The 16,453-nt window shown below is 34.2% G+C and overlaps 1 protein-coding gene across 2 annotated transcripts in view; it reads right to left on the bottom strand.

The window, feature by feature from the left end:
* Positions 1–2,018: 2,018 nt before the first annotated feature.
* The window catches only part of LOC148608971 (nuclear pore membrane glycoprotein 210-like), a 56,505-nt gene continuing 42,070 nt past the window's right edge, over positions 2,019–16,453 (bottom strand). For both annotated transcript variants that reach the window (XM_088541378.1, XM_088541379.1), the window contains 10 exons: positions 15,786–15,870; positions 14,345–14,477; positions 12,787–12,920; positions 12,442–12,559; positions 11,965–12,105; positions 11,538–11,791; positions 10,932–11,148; positions 9,367–9,477; positions 8,878–8,985; positions 2,019–4,188 (listed from right to left, as the gene is read on the bottom strand). In XM_088541378.1, coding sequence (XP_088397504.1) covers positions 4,064–4,188; positions 8,878–8,985; positions 9,367–9,477; positions 10,932–11,148; positions 11,538–11,791; positions 11,965–12,105; positions 12,442–12,559; positions 12,787–12,920; positions 14,345–14,477; positions 15,786–15,870 — 1,426 coding nt within the window. In that variant the 3' untranslated portion in view covers positions 2,019–4,063. The remainder of the gene's footprint in view (positions 4,189–8,877; positions 8,986–9,366; positions 9,478–10,931; positions 11,149–11,537; positions 11,792–11,964; positions 12,106–12,441; positions 12,560–12,786; positions 12,921–14,344; positions 14,478–15,785; positions 15,871–16,453) is intronic.

Raw genomic sequence — 16,453 nt, 5'->3', positions numbered from 1 at the left:
TGTGACTTTTTTCTGTAAGCAAATAAAGAGCTTTACGGAGTGCAGCATGATACGACCACATAAGCATAGGGACTTGCAATTCATCATGGACACAATAAAGTATAAAAATTGAAATTCAATTAAAAATTTTCAAAATTAGAACAAAAATAAAAAAAGTTATATGTAAAACTTTGATTGAACAATGCAGGCAGGGATTTTCAAAAAGAATCCAATTTAAACTAGAGGCTCCTTGGAGTCTGAATCGCTCACCTAGTCAAAGTTGTCTTTCAGGAGCAATAAATTTAACAAGTTGTCCAACAATTTTGACTCAACAAGACTTTAATAGAACTATCTTAAGGATCATTTCAGCGATTGAAAGTTTCTATCTATCTATTATAGTTTTCATGATATTTTCTGAAAACTGTAAAAAAAAGAGGCATTTTTCATCTTGTAAGGGCAATAACTCTTACAACTTTGACAACTAATAAAATAAGCCTGACAACTTTGAACCCTTGATACTTTTGAAGGCATTTGTAATAATTATGCTAAACCTAACGGTTTTGGAGATATATGAAAAAAGTCTGACACCTATGTTTTATTTTTAGTGATGGTGGCAATGTTCTTCAAGGGATCAAAAATCCCCACATCAGTTCTATGTAGGATACCCCAAGAAACATTCATACCAAGTTTGATTCCAATTGGTCAAGTGGTGTCAGACAAGATTTTTGACAGAAAAAACATTTAAAACAGCAAAAAAAAAAAAAAAACATTGAAGAAGAGCAATAACTCCAATATGGCTTAACAGATTGAAATGAAAATTTGACCACAGATAGATCTCATCATGCTAAACACTTTTACTGCTGTCAGAATTTGGCTTAAGCTAATGGTTTTGGAGATATATGCCAAAAACTACTGTCTGACCCCTATGTTCTATTTTTGTGATGGTGGCAATGTTCTTCAATGGATCAAAAATCCCCAAATCAGTTCTATGCAGGATACCCCAAGAAACATTCATACCAAATTTGGTTCCAATTGGTCAAGTGGTGTCAGAGAAGAGTTTAGAAAAATTGTTAACAACGACAACGACGGACTTCAAGTGATGGCAAAAGCTAACCTGGCCTTTGGCCAGGTGAGCTAAAAATGTTTTTTTCACAATCTGACCAAGATAAAAAAGTAATTTCTTGGGGGTGTGACCCCTTGACCTCTTATAACTCCATAACCATAGGAGAATTTCAGAAACTTATGCTGTATTGAACATTTTTAATCATAATCCAAATTTTGAGCTACATTAAGATTAATTATTGTGTCCAAACTGACCTTGGTTTGGCCACTGCAGTCACTCTTTGTCATCTTAATACAAAATATTAATTGCTTCTTTTAACATGATTGGCTACAGTGATTACAACATTTTCACCAATCTGCAGCAGGTTCCATCTGGTTGAAAAAAAGACAAAAGTAGTTTAATTTACTGGACTGCCAGGTAGGTTTATTAAAAACAGTTTTTACAAAAAGTTAAATTCAACAGAAATAGTACATTATTCATTCATTACAAAGTCATTCTCCTGTTTCATACCTACATAACAGATATGCAAATATTCTTTCAATAGTAATCCTAAATATTGACAGCTGAGTATGGTTACTTTTTGTGATCTTATTAATTATATAGTAAATTATCAGGTTCATGGAAGATGCCAACAAGAGGACTTCTTTAATATTATCATGTATGCCTCATGTATACAAAGCCACAAACCAAATTTGAAATCAGTCAATCCATTGGAAATCTATATAAATTGTGACAAAATTCATACAGAAGGACATAATGGTGAAGAGAAGTACATTGATATAATGGTTATTCCAATGGTTGAGTGTGGATATAATATACAGTTTGTAAGTCTTGTTCCAGTTTGATTTGCCTTTCCGGAATTTCCACTTTAGAATGTATTGAAATCCAAAGACCAATCTGCATCTTATTGTTTACTTCTGGGATCTTAAACACTGCATCACAATACAAAATCTTCTATTTTATGCTTTTCTTAACATTTTTATTATATAGAACTAAATATTTGTCTTTTTAATCAGTATTATTACATGAAAAAATGTTTTACTTTTAATACTGAACTAAACAATATGTTAATGAGGAATCTCCATGGATTTGAATGGTAGACAAGGACCCTTTCTCATGAAACCACAGTCACACGACAAGACTTACATATCCTATAACTGATTATTATAATAATGCTGTTATTCAAAACTGAGAAGACATTTATCTATAATTGCAGTAACAAACACATCATACTAAACATGGGTGAAGTAAATGGTGAAGAAAATATATGATTAAATACATTACACAAAACATTATAAACAATTATGGAATAAGATTACATGAAATAAACATCCCATAAATTCATAAAATTAAGTTCTATTATGTATTTGTTATCATAAATAATTCTGCTGTATTAACAGACTTCAGCCAAGAACTCACTGAAAATTTAGAATTTTTACATGCAGCAATCAATCAGGTAATCTGATAGGTAAATATTTCACTTTAAATGTTGACAGAAAAATAGTCTACATTTTGAACTTATGAACTAAAAATGATGAAATTAATAACACTAGTAATCATGTTTTAAAAAACTCATTAGAGACTCTTCATATGGAATAAATACAATAACACCTATCTCTGGACTACCTTAGAAAATGAATCATAGTAAATAAAATTAATGAATATATAATACGAGACAAAATGAATACATAAACATTAACTGCTATGAACAATTCCAGGAATACCACATAGAAATAAAGCTAAATAATGTCAGTGTAAGTTGGAGATAATTGGGATGCAACAAAAAAAAATGTGAACAATAAATGACTAAGCATACACAAAATACAACAAATCATGAACACATTTCTTATCCAATGATGGTACTTTATATTTAGAGTTTTGACTATTTATTATTATGACAAAAAAATATGGTACTAGTTTTTTTGCAATACAAAGAAAAATCCTGCTTAAAATGAATGTGAGTTTTAATCATTACAATTGCAACTAAATCCCATTTTTTTCCCAAACAATTTTCTAAATTCACAGTATCATCTAAACAGGATTTGGAAAACTTCAGCAACTATATTGTGTTTATTTATCTTTCCACCTTTGGATATATATTCAATTAAATTGTTTTTACAACCAATCTTAAAATGAGTCTTTCCAAAAAATATTGATAGTAAAATGAAGAGCAAATAATAAATTAACAGTAAAAACATTTTTTTTTATATAAGAAACAACTTTTCAGTATTAGTCTTCTTCTATCTAATACAGTACTACACAAGATCAGCGCTTATTCCAAAGAGGATGTTCTCTGGGTTGGACTTCCCATTTTTTTGTTGGATTTTATTTTTTGGGAACAACCTTGACCAATAATAGTATAGATTCCCCCCTTTTTTTCTTGAACCCCCTCTCTCTGGATCTGCCAATGGTATTTATAATATATTATAGGTTAGAAATATATTTTTAAATCACTTTCACATCATATTAGAAATATTATGACCCACAGATATCATTGATTACCAAGAGGTATTCACATATAACAGAAAATCAAAAGTCCACCAGAGAAGCATATGAGTTTATTAGCACAACTTTCAGGACATTCTTTAGCACTTAGGAATATATCTGGTACATGTATTCTTATTATGCTTAATTGAATAGTCTGGGATTCTTCATAATTTCAACACTGAGTTTACTGGTACATTATAAGTTTTTCAGTCTGTAATCCTATTAATATTGTATGTATAAACTGAAGTTGAGGCCACTACAGTCACTATCTTCCTTCCAGTAGGTTTCACAACCAGAACATTTATACCTCTTAGAAAGATCCCATCAGCATTATTGACACTTCTGAGGTGATATGGATGGTGTAAACAATAAATTAATGTCAATAAAATCCCTGTCAAAGGCAACTTCTGTGTAGTTATATTATTATTTACAATCCTGACCTGAGTGATATGGATGTTTCAAACAATTAGTAACCTTCAAGACAATTGTTCAAGCAAGAGATCTGAATATTTTCTGTCCCATTCATCACTATTGTCACATTGGAGACATTGGCCTGTTGTATGGTGACCTTCGTCGAGATGGACTTTGACCGTCTTGAGGTAAATAGCCTGGTGACCACAGATACGGAGATTTAGGTGGAGAATATGCTGGAGGTGATCCTGAAAAAAAAAAAAAAACCCAACTTTTTTACTGTTATAAACCTTAATATTGTAACTAAACCACACTAAACTGTGAGGTTATATAGAACATATGAAGGAAAGATGGGAAAAAAAGCACTCCACAAAAATGTCATGTTCTCTCTGAAAGGGTGGGGGGGGGGGTTGTAATCCTTCTGCAGACAAGCTGCTTTTTCTTATCTTGACAATTACCAGTATGCTTACTATATACCTATATTGAGTCCAGTGACAATTTTCACACCATAAAACAGCAATTTTGTACATTGTAAGAACATGCCTTTTAATACACCTGCAAAGACGTTTCTACTTTGCTAGAGGAACTCATATTCACAACATATCCACTTTACTTTGACAGTAAAGCAATGAAAACTATTCAACGATGAATATGATTGAAGCAATTTCTTGGAGTAAATCTCAAGTTTAGTTTAGTGAACAAATAATAAAACAAAGGAATAAAATGATCTTAAAACCAAACTATAAGATTATTATTTCTTCTAGTTGTAAGTGAATTGTACTAATGCAGTATGAAAAATACTTGGTTCTAACATTTGGTTAGGGTTACTTTTAACAAATAACTTATTGCTAAGTAGACCAATTTAGCCCTACACTATGCCTTCCTCCAGTACTATGCTGCCCTCATCACGAATTTTACAATGTGCTCCAGATTGACTATAAAGTGAGTAAATAAATTGCCCTCATGTTAAGGTGGAGTGCCCCTAGTACAACCTTATGAGACGTTGGAGTACCCCTAGTACAACCTTTTGAGACGTTGGAGTGCCCCTAGTACAACCTTATGAGACGGTGGAGTGCCCCTAGTACAACCTTATGAGATGTTGGAGTGCCCCTAATACAACCTTATGAGACGTTGGAGTGCCCCTAGTACAACCTTATGAGACGTTGGAGTGCCCCTAGTACAACCTTATGAGACCGTAGAGTGCCCCTAGTACAACCTTATGAGACGTTGGAGTGCCCCTAGTATAACCTTATGAGATGCTAAAATGTTTGAAAAGCAAATTGGCACAACTCCCTCTAAAACTATCGGACAATGCTGATTATCATTTTTTCAAAGTCTAAGTATTAGTAACATTTGTTATAAGTTTTCTCGGAATCTGTTGTGAAATTGTAGTCTGAGTTTGTGTAGGACAGACGGACATTCAGATGGATGCCTGGCATTTACGGAAGATTTTTCAAAGTGGCCCTTGAATCTTGACGTCATATTGCATTTACGGTCAAAGGGAGATAATTCACGAATTTCACGCAAAAAGCGACGTCACAAATTGACAACGATATAATAGTTTGCGCCATACAATGCGCATAAACAATAGTGTGATTTGTCTTTAAATATCCATGTCTTCAATAACTTCTGGGGAAAACACAAGGAGTAATCGTTTAGCTTCCATTTTGGAATTAATAACATTATGTCATAAGCCAAAATTGAGGATGGCAAAAATGGGAACCTAGGGCTCTACTCACTGTCGTTTTTTTTGTTTTGTTTCTTTTATAGTAAATTTTTGCAGCTGAGAAGATGGAAAACATATGGCAACTTGATCATTGACACAAATTTGACACCTACAGTGCACAGCCAGACCATTTAACTTTTTACCATAACATCATTTCTAGGAGGAATATATCTTATTTTTACCTGTGTATTTACATACTGGTAACCAAAAGATCTTATAGAAACATGACCTAATAATGTAGCATAATTCATGACTATAGTACTTTATTCAGGTTATTGATTACACTGAAGTTAACATGTATAAAGAAACAGCAGTAATGAAGTCCTCTGACAATAATTTTATTTTCCTTCATAGTAGGATATAATTTTTCGAGAGTTTAATGTCCTGGAATAAAATACTACAAAATCATATATCAATGGAAAACTTATTTCAAGCTCTACTGAAATATTAATGTCATACATATCGATTGTGGTCAAGTCTCTAACAAAATGGGGTCAAAGGTAAATTCTGATTTTTTTAGAAAAAATGTTGTATCATTTCTGTATGACTTACTACATTAGTATATCAGCTTATATTCTGATTTATACAAGATTAAATTGTTATTTCTAAGTTGAACTAGCAAATAGCACCATCCCCAGCAGTTTTTAGAAGACATGCCCAAAATTTTTCAAAGTTCAGCAGTGTAAAATGAAAGGTCAACCTTGACCTTTTAGGTATTGGAACTGTAAAATTAAAATTGAATATTGAAAATACACATTCTGAAGTTATTTTTTTTTATATCTGTAATGTGCAGTGAAATATAAACTTTTCAAATTAAATAGCAGCTTTTTAAAATGTCATTTCTCCACTAGTTCAAATACAATTTATCATGTAAATAATCTTGTAAATATTTCCTACATTACAAATACCAAACAAAAATGTTTAGTGTGCCTTACATATATATAGCCATCTACTGACCTGGTGGTGTGCCTTACATATATGTAGCCATCTATTGACCTGGTAGTGTGCCTTACATTTATATGGCCATCTATTGACCTGGTAGTGTGCCTTACATTTATATGGCCATCTATTGACCTGGTAGTGTGCCTTACATATATATGGCCATCTATTGACCTGGTAGTGTGCCTTACATTTATATGGCCATCTATTGACCTGGTAGTGTGCCTTACATTTATACGGCCATCTATTGACCTGGTAGTGTGCCTTACATTTATACGGCCATCTACTGACCTGGTAGTGTGCCTTACATTTATACGGCCATCTACTGACCTGGTAGTGTGCCTTACATTTATATGGCCATCTACTGACCTGGTAGTGTGCCTTACATTTATACGGCCATCTATTGACCTGGTAGTGTGCCTTACATATATGTAGCCATCTATTGACCTGGTAGTGTGCCTTACATATATGTAGCCATCTATTGACCTGGTAGTGTGCCTTACATTTATATGGCCATCAATTGACCTGGTGGTGTGCCTTACATTTATATGGCCATCAATTGACCTGGTGGTGTGCCTCACATATATGTAGCCATCTATTGACCTGGTAGTGTGCCTCACATATATGTAGCCATCTATTGACCTGGTAGTGTGCCTTACATTTATATGGCCATATATTGACCTGGTAGTGTGCCTTACATTTATACGGCCATCTATTGACCTGGTAGTGTGCCTTACATTTATACGGCCATCTATTGACCTGGTAGTGTGCCTTACATTTATACGGCCATCTATTGACCTGGTAGTGTGCCTTACATTTATATGGCCATCTATTGACCTGGTAGTGTGCCTTACATATATATGGCCTTCTATTGACCTGGTAGTGTGCCTTATATTTATATGGCCATCTATTGACCTGGTAGTGTGCCTTACATTTATACGGCCATCTATTGACCTGGTAGTGTGCCTTACATTTATATGGCCATCTATTGACCTGGTAGTGTGCCTTACATATCTGGTATTGTGCCTTACATATATATAGCCATCTATTGAACTGGTAGTGTGCCTTACATATATATAGCCATCAATTGACCTGGTGGTGTGCCTTACATATATATAGCCATCTACTGACCTGGTAGTGTGCCTTACATTTATACAGCCATCTATTGACCTGGTAGTGTGCCTTACATTTATATAGCCATCTATTGACCTGGTAGTGTGCCTTACATTTATACAGCCATCTATTGACCTGGTAGTGTGCCTTACATATATATAGCCATCTACTGACCTGGTAGTGTGCCTTACATTTATATAGCCATCTATTGACCTGGTGATAATATGAAACATACTGATAACTCAAAAGAACACCACTGAACCTGTCTATATTTGCTTGTTGGTCTAGTAGCAACAAAGACAGAGAGCAAAACAAAACAATACCAATAAAGCAATAAACCCAAGTCACAGAAAACAACGAGATCCCAGGAGCCTGAAAATTTTAAAAGGAAATTTAACTATGGACAACAGACGACAATAATGAACGCATAGTGATGACAAAATTTCACATGGCCTTTTAGGCCAGCTTATTTAAAAATAGAGGAGTGGTTACATTTCATCATTGGCCAAAGTGTCGATCTAATTGCACACAAACAGCTGAAATTTGTGATAAATATGACAGTGCAATATAAAAGAAAGTACTTGGGACTTTCATTTTATTGAAAATTGGTAGCAGTTTTTGGGAAGCTCCTGTAATGTGAATATTCTGCACTGCCAAGACACTGTTTTTGTTCCCAGTTTGATTACTTGTGAAAGCAAAAAAAGTTCATTCAATTTCATATAATACCCAACCTTCAAATAAAATTTCATCAAAATCCCTTGAGAGGTTTAGGAGGAGTTGCACTTACAAGATTTTAACATGTAACACCCTTAATTTGAATAATCTCCATTTGGAGTCTTCTGACATTAGTTAAAATCTGTCCTGTACATCTCAATATAATACCCAACCTTTCTATAAAATCTCTTGATTGGTTTAGGAGGAGTTGCACTTACTAGCTTTTACCATGCACTTTATTTGGATTACCTTCCTTTTGAGTCCTCTGACAGTAATCATATACTGTTATGCACATCTACATATGATGACGAACATTCCTCTTAAATTTCATCAAAATAACTGGGGCATTTTAAGAGGAGCCGTATTTCCTATAAACCCCTCCCAACAACTTTGTGGGGCTATAATAAGCAAATAAAACACTAAGAGTAGATAAGATATAACGTACCTGATACATTGTGCATGTATGGTGAAGAAGATTGACTTGGTGATGGACTAGGTATAAAGACAGCATTAGGTACAGGCCTGCTTCTATTTCCCAATACATAGTGATATCCTGTTAAATAAGTTAACCAAATGTCCTTATAATTATAATAATTTCAAAGTAATTCTTTTTATGGATTCTATTAAAATTATTGCAAATTTTATGGATTTACAACTTTTCAAAAATTACATTTTTGGCATATTCAGCAATGACAAAATTTTAAGGTTACTTGCCAAAACCTGTTATCTTATTTTAAAAGGTGTCAAGAACTTTTATATCAAAATTACATTAAATTTCTTAGGCATTACATTTGCATTCATGTGAATCTTTACATATTTTAAAAGGATCTTGAAATATGTCAATTATATGCAACAAGACATTTCTATTAATGCACCACGTAGTTTCATCAATGTGTTCACTTTGTACTGAGTAAATGTTACATTAGATAGTTACCCAATAAGACAACAGCTGCTGTTGTAAATATGAGGAAGAATATAAACAGCCAGGATTGATAATTGTTGAACAATTGTTTTATCAGTGTACTCCATCCTCTCTGTGTTGTCTCTGTAAAAAAAATCATTGTTGATGAAAAACTGATGAATTATACAAGGACCAAGTACAGTACAGTCCATATTTGGCCCCCCTGCATGACTGGAAAATAGAATTTTGATATGGAGAACCTTTTTTTCTGTTATTTAGAATGTTAAATGTAAGGTTTAGCATTTATAAGTATATCATCTTTCAATGATTAAAACTATGATACTCAAATTTTGAAATCTGCATATCTTTATGAATTGTGCCAAATTTGGACACTTTTTGAGTGCCTCTACTTGTCCCAAACTTATTGTTTATGGTTTCTAACACTTTGATAAGAGTTCAAATCAGTCAAGATATCCCTGGGTCACATTGGATTGATTGATTGATTGTTGGGGTTTAATGCCCAAGCAGCAGTATTTCAGCTATATTCAGGCGATGACCATGAAATGGATGATAAAATGAACATGAAATGATGATGATGAAAAGAAAAGAGGGATGGGACACAAGGATATTAGGGTCGACAAATTTTTATTGCCACTAGAAAAAAAAGGAGGGATGGGTAGGGTCGGGCAAGTTAGCCTCCTGTGGCTGAGTGCAAAGCTTCCTACTCCTATCGAATACCACAACAGGGTTCTTTAACATGCGAGTAATGTGGCATCTTTCCCAACACGGTGCACCACATGTTTTGCGATTAGGTTTTCCATATTATAACCTGACAACCCCAGCATGTAACACGCCAGGGGTACCCCATTCCACCACCTGGGGCACACATCCCAGTTGCTCTGTGGGCAGAGCACCTAGCACCAGGCTAGGTTTCTGAGCACTATCTAGTCGCCTTTTACGACAAGCCTAGCGCTACTGCAGGCCTATTCTTTTGACACCGGGACCTGCATGGGGCGGGTCACATTGGAGGAGACCTTTAAAAATTATAATAGTAGCATTGATAATTGGCATTTTCCCCATCATAAAACTGGCAATTGATAATATTATGAAAATTCAAAACCATTTAAAAAAATTAATCATCCAATAAACAGTGCACTTTTGTCTTTACGTCGAACTTATTTTTTCTTAAAATAGGGGGCCAAATTTGGCCCTTATTGTACTGTATCCTTTCTAGCAACCTATAAGATTTTTTATTAAATTTCTGATGTATGATTTAATGGCAAAAAAAAAACAACAACAAAAAGCCTTATAAGCAAAGTCACTAAACACACGGTGTCAAAGCACACTGACTTCAATGGGAGATATATCAGGAATAATACAATGAAAGGTAAATTTAACTGGACTCTGTGACTCAATGTATTATACTTCACCTCAGCCCCATGCTAAGATTGCTCTTTTTACCATGTTGTAACTAAAAATTGTCCATATTTTACACAATTAGGAAGAAAACAGTAACTTCAATTGCTTAGTCCATTCTGATATTGCCAAATTTATTATTTATTTTTTATGCATTAAAGATAAACTGCCAGTATACCAACCTAAGTACTCTGGCTTCTGTCCAATCAACCTGATATTAACAGGTACTTTGACCTCTTGATCTGTCACTGAACAAATCAGATTCACGGACACATCTAGACTTTCTCTGTTCCAAAGAGCAGCAGTGTCAAGTAATCTGATTGGATAGTCAATGGTATTGGTCTGAAGATCTCGGACTGGGTCCATAACTTCTAGCACAGAAGAGTCACTAACCACTGCCTAGTATCGTAAACAATGACAAGTAGAACATCTAACATTACCTTAACCAATCCTTAAAATTATTGTACAATCTTCCTGAATCTTAAACTGAATGCTGTATGCATAAAATATTCTTCAGCAACAACAAAAAAACACATTTCTGGGGCCTTCAAGTTCATCAAAGAGTTGTGTTTTACATTTCTTAGTGACAAGAAAAATCTGATGCACCACTTATTTGAATCTTAGGTTTGTAAATTATGGTTAATATAGTTCTTACAAAATTTAGATTTTCGGGAAATCACCAACAAAATAGCAACATTTGGCAGGTAAGAAATCGATGCACCTAAACTTTATGGATCAGCCTTAAGAGCAAATAAAAAAGCAACTCAACTTCACAAAAATATACCAACCTTCACGTAGGAGGTCACAGCGGGGGAAGCTAACACTCTTACTGAATACAATGGTGACACTGTAGACAAATGTACTTCATGTGTCTGAACTGAGAATGATGGGTAAAATTTAAACATCTTGGATTCTGAAATGACCTCTGGTTGACCTTCTAGTGACGGTACAATGGCAACAAGCCTGATATTGGTGACTGAGGTACTGATTTGTTTAGAGATAGTTTCCATTTCCTGTTTGTTAATTTGACAGCCATATGTTCCTTCAAATACAGATTAATTAAATGCTTAGTATTGAGTAAAATAGAGTAAAATATACCCCATTGAAAAGTGAAATCATGCTAGTTTTTAGAATATACATTTTTTTTTCATTTGTCTTTTTTTGGTGGTTATTACTTAAGTGAAATCTCAATCAAATTTGTTTCATTTCACTTACCAGATTTACTATCAAACACACTGGTGACCGAGAACAGATCTGACACAGATAGTTCACTTCCTGTCATACTGAGCTGACAACTAAATGGGATGAAATCTGGCTGAAAGTTTTCACCCTTTATTTTATCTATACAATTACTGCCTGGAAAAAGATTATACAAAAGCATAAATGAACTCCCTCCATTTTAATTTTTAGAATAAATTACAGGCTCAATTCACTTAGTGATACTGTCTGATTCAAAACTAAACATGTAAAAACCCTAAATTGCATCATGTCTATTCTGCTAATTTTTACATCTTATCTTCATATCAAGTTGCTTAAAAATCTACTGAACAATTTAAAAAGAGATACATTTACAAGTTGCAAAGAATGACAGACAGAAGACAAATATACTAATTCCCATGTATCCCCTCAAGCTTCATTTGCAGGGTATGAATAAATACTTTCCCAAATTAGTTGTATTAGGTTTCTACTAACCTTGCAGTCCATTGCCTAGTCTAACTGGTACAAAATATGAACCACTTCTCCCTTTAACATTGGTTAGATATGTTAACCTGGTGTCAAATGACATGGATGTGATAGGTTCTACTATAACCTTCAAACAGAAACAAGATCATCTCATATGTGTATATATTCAAGTCTGAGAATCATTTTAAACAAACAAAGATGGAGCTGGTGAGCCTCCTAGTAATAATAAAATATGAAAGTTCATAAGATTAATAACCAATAACGGCTGGTAGTCAAGAAGTTGCAATTAAGAACAGCATAGCTTCAGTTCTTTCCACTTTGATTATGTTGGCATCTTTTTTATGATTTACATACCTCTGTGTAAGTAGAAATACTATGAGAAAGCTCATATATAACTGAAGATGAACCAACTTTAGTTGCCGTAGCAATGCCACAATTTCCAGTGACCTTGACATTGTTATTTCTGGACTTCCATATTCCACTATGACCTTTTATAAAATAGAAGAATTGTCAAATTCAATACTAAGATAACACTAGCATGACAATACTCAATGGAAAACATCTTTTTCTAATATTTAAATTTCATCAAAACAAATGTCTAAGGACAACAATAGCCTTTTTATACCAATAGAGGGCCCAAATTAGACAACAGTATATAACCTTGTTATACTAACAGAGGGTCCAAATCAGACAACAACAGTATATAGCCTTGATATACTAACAGAGGGTCCAAATCAGACAACAGTATATAGCCTTGTTGTACTAATGGAGGGTCCAAATCAGACAACAACAGTATATAGCCTTGATATACTAACAGAGGGTCCAAATCAGACAACAGTATATAGCCTTGTTATACTAATAGAGGGTCCAAATCAGACACCAACAGTATACAGCCTTGTTATACTAATAGAGGGTCCAAATCAGACAACAACAGTATACAGCCTAGTTATACAAATAGAGGGTCCAAATCAGACAACAACAGTATACAGCCTAGTTATACAAATAGAGGGTCCAAATCAGACAACAACAGTATACAGCCTAGTTATACTAATGGAGGGTCCAAATCAGACAACAACAGTATACAGCCTTGTTATACTAATAGAGGGCATAGAGGGTCCAAATCAGACAACAACAGTATATAACCTTGTTATACTAACAGAGGGTCCAAATCAGACAACAACAGTATACAGCCTTGTTATACTAATAGAGGGCATAGAGGGTCCAAATCAGACAACAACAGTATATAACCTTGTTATACTAACAGAGGGTCCAAATCAGACAACAACAGTATACAGCCTTGTTATACTAATAGAGGGCATAGAGGGTCCAAATCAGACAACAACAGTATATAACCTTGTTATACTAACAGAGGGTCCAAATCAGACAACAACAGTATACAGCCTTGTTATACTAATAGAGGGCCCAAATCAGACAAACAAAATATGTAATTTATCAATAAATAAATTTATCAAGAAGTAACAAGAAAACCAATGCAAGTTTGGACCTGTGTCACAGTCATATTTGTTAATACGTAAGTATCTTCAATATGTGCATTTACATTGAGCAGGTAAAAGAAACAAAAACTACACTGTGGGTTACAAATTTCCTAAAGTAATGATGTACTAATGATAGCATACACTACAGAAAAGGGCTAAATTCAACATGCTAAAAATGCAGAAAAAAATAACAAATTTGTCTATATTAAAAGGCATACATATTCCATGTGTTTAGAAACACAGTGAAAAGTTTGAATAATATTGGTTTCATATTTATCGAGTTTTAGATTAGAAAAAGGTACCAACTATGAGTGATGGACAGACAGACATATGGACAGAGTTGAGTGGCTACTAGACCTGCTTTCCATATTGGAACAACACATCAATGAAAGTTCATGTCACAAAAAAATGTATACCTGATTCTGTAATCAGATCTGAGGTAAAACAGGTTATCTGGCCTAATGGTACAGTCTGCTTGCTAGGTGAAATAGAATAGTCCACATCTATATTAATGTAGTCAGCTATCCAGGGACTGTCCTTGTCCCAGACCTAAAATTATGAACATATAATATTAATCAAGGTGTGGCTACTTAATACTAATCCAGATCACTGTTTAATACTGTATAATTAGTAATTTTGTGCTTTGGAGTCTAAACTTTTTTTTGCTGAACCTTTTTTTTTTGTAATAGTACATGGGTAATACATGTATAAATCTTGAGCCACTTAAGGTAAAAATAGATTGACATTAAATTTTACAATTTAAATTCTGACAATCTCTATGAAATTAGATTGCCAAAATGTCTGCTGATATGGTATAAACATGATAATGTTATCTTTTGAAGATAAAGATCTAAACATTGATTGAGTGATCTTAACTTTGTGTGAACAAATTAAAATTCCCTAACTACTAAAAGAATGTCTCTAGATAAGTATCCATATACATAATCTGTGAATAATTACAAGTAATCATAATACATGTAATAAATGGAAAAAAAAGTTCTTTCTGACGAACCACCAGTTCTATTTTATTGTATGTGATCTTAAGGAAAATCCTGTGGTTTCTGATCAGAGGTTACTTTCATCAAAAAATTGTTACCTTTACAAAAGTCTGTCCTTGTCCTGCTCCGAGAGCTAATTGTTACTTTTATAACAGTTTGCCCTACTTATCCTGCTCTCAGAGCTCATTGTTACCTTTATAACAGTCTGTCTTACTTGTCCAGCTCTGAGAGCTCATTGTTACCTTTAGAACAGTCTGTCTTACTTGTCCAGCTCTGAGAGCTCATTGTTTCCTTTAGAACAGTTTGTCCTACTTATCCTGCTCACAGAGCTCATCGTTCTGAGAGCTCATTGTTACCTTTAGAACAGTCTGTCTTACTTGTCCAGCTCTGAGAGTTCATTGTTACCTTTAGAACAGTCTGTCTTACTTGTCCAGCTCTGAGAGCTCATTGTTACTTTTATAACAGTCTGTCTTACTTGTCCAGCTCTGAGAGCTCATTGTTACCTTTAGAACAGTCTGTCTTACTTGTCCAGCTCTGAGAGTTCATTGTTACCTTTAGAACAGTCTGTCTTACTTGTCCAGCTCTGAGAGCTCATTGTTACCTTTAGAACAGTCTGTCTTACTTGTCCAGCTCTGAGAGCTCATTGTTACCTTTAGAACAGTCTGTCTTACTTGTCCAGCTCTGAGAGCTCATTGTTACCTTTATAATAGTCTGTCTTACTTGTCCAGCCCTGAGAGCTCATTGTTACCCTTAGAAAGTCTGTCCTACTTCTCCAGCTCTCAGAGCTAATTGTTACCCCTAGAAATTCTGTCCTACTTGTCCAGCTCTCAGAGCTAATTATTATCTTTAGAATTGTTACCTTTAGAACAGTCTGTCCTACTTGTCCAGCTCTGACAGATAGAGTGTTGTTGTCGGAACCATGCTGTATCTGCACCAAGTCATATCTATAAATAAAATTAAAATCAGTCAATTAAGAACCATTGAATATCTAGAATGAGCACAAGAACTATACATAATGGTAAAACCTCAGTGTTATAACAAATGAACCTTACCAGATTTACATGAAGCAACAATGTTTTAGAGCATTGGTGGACTAAACTATGACCTCTGATTCAAAGCACTTCAATTTTTCTTGTTACAATTAAATGAGCATAAATGTCATCAGGAAGTTCCCTTTATCAAATGCGAATTCTTTGGAAAAATGTCAAAACATTCACCTTAAAAATAATATTTGATGAGCCTTTCTATAAAATTCACCATAATATCACCAATAGAGAACTATTTAATTAATCATACCAGTTTATAAGGTCAAATTTCCTGGAAAGTTTGCACTTTGCACATCAGCACTAAAATAATGTTACACCGAATCCCCTAATGTATTGAGAAAAACTGTTCACGGACAGACAGTGGATGAAAACTTTAGTCCACCCACTTCTTCATGGACAGACAGCAAATGAAAACTTAAGTCCACCCACTTCTTCATGGACAGACAGTAAACGAAAACTTTAGTCCATCCACTTCTTCATG

Source organism: Perna viridis, chromosome 8 (assembly GCF_037379345.1).
Source record: "Perna viridis isolate PV_CMFRI_1.1 ecotype Kerala chromosome 8, ASM3737934v1, whole genome shotgun sequence".
NCBI classification, from domain to species: Eukaryota; Metazoa; Mollusca; class Bivalvia; order Mytilida; family Mytilidae; genus Perna; species Perna viridis.
This window is presented reverse-complemented; position numbering and strand designations above follow the sequence as displayed.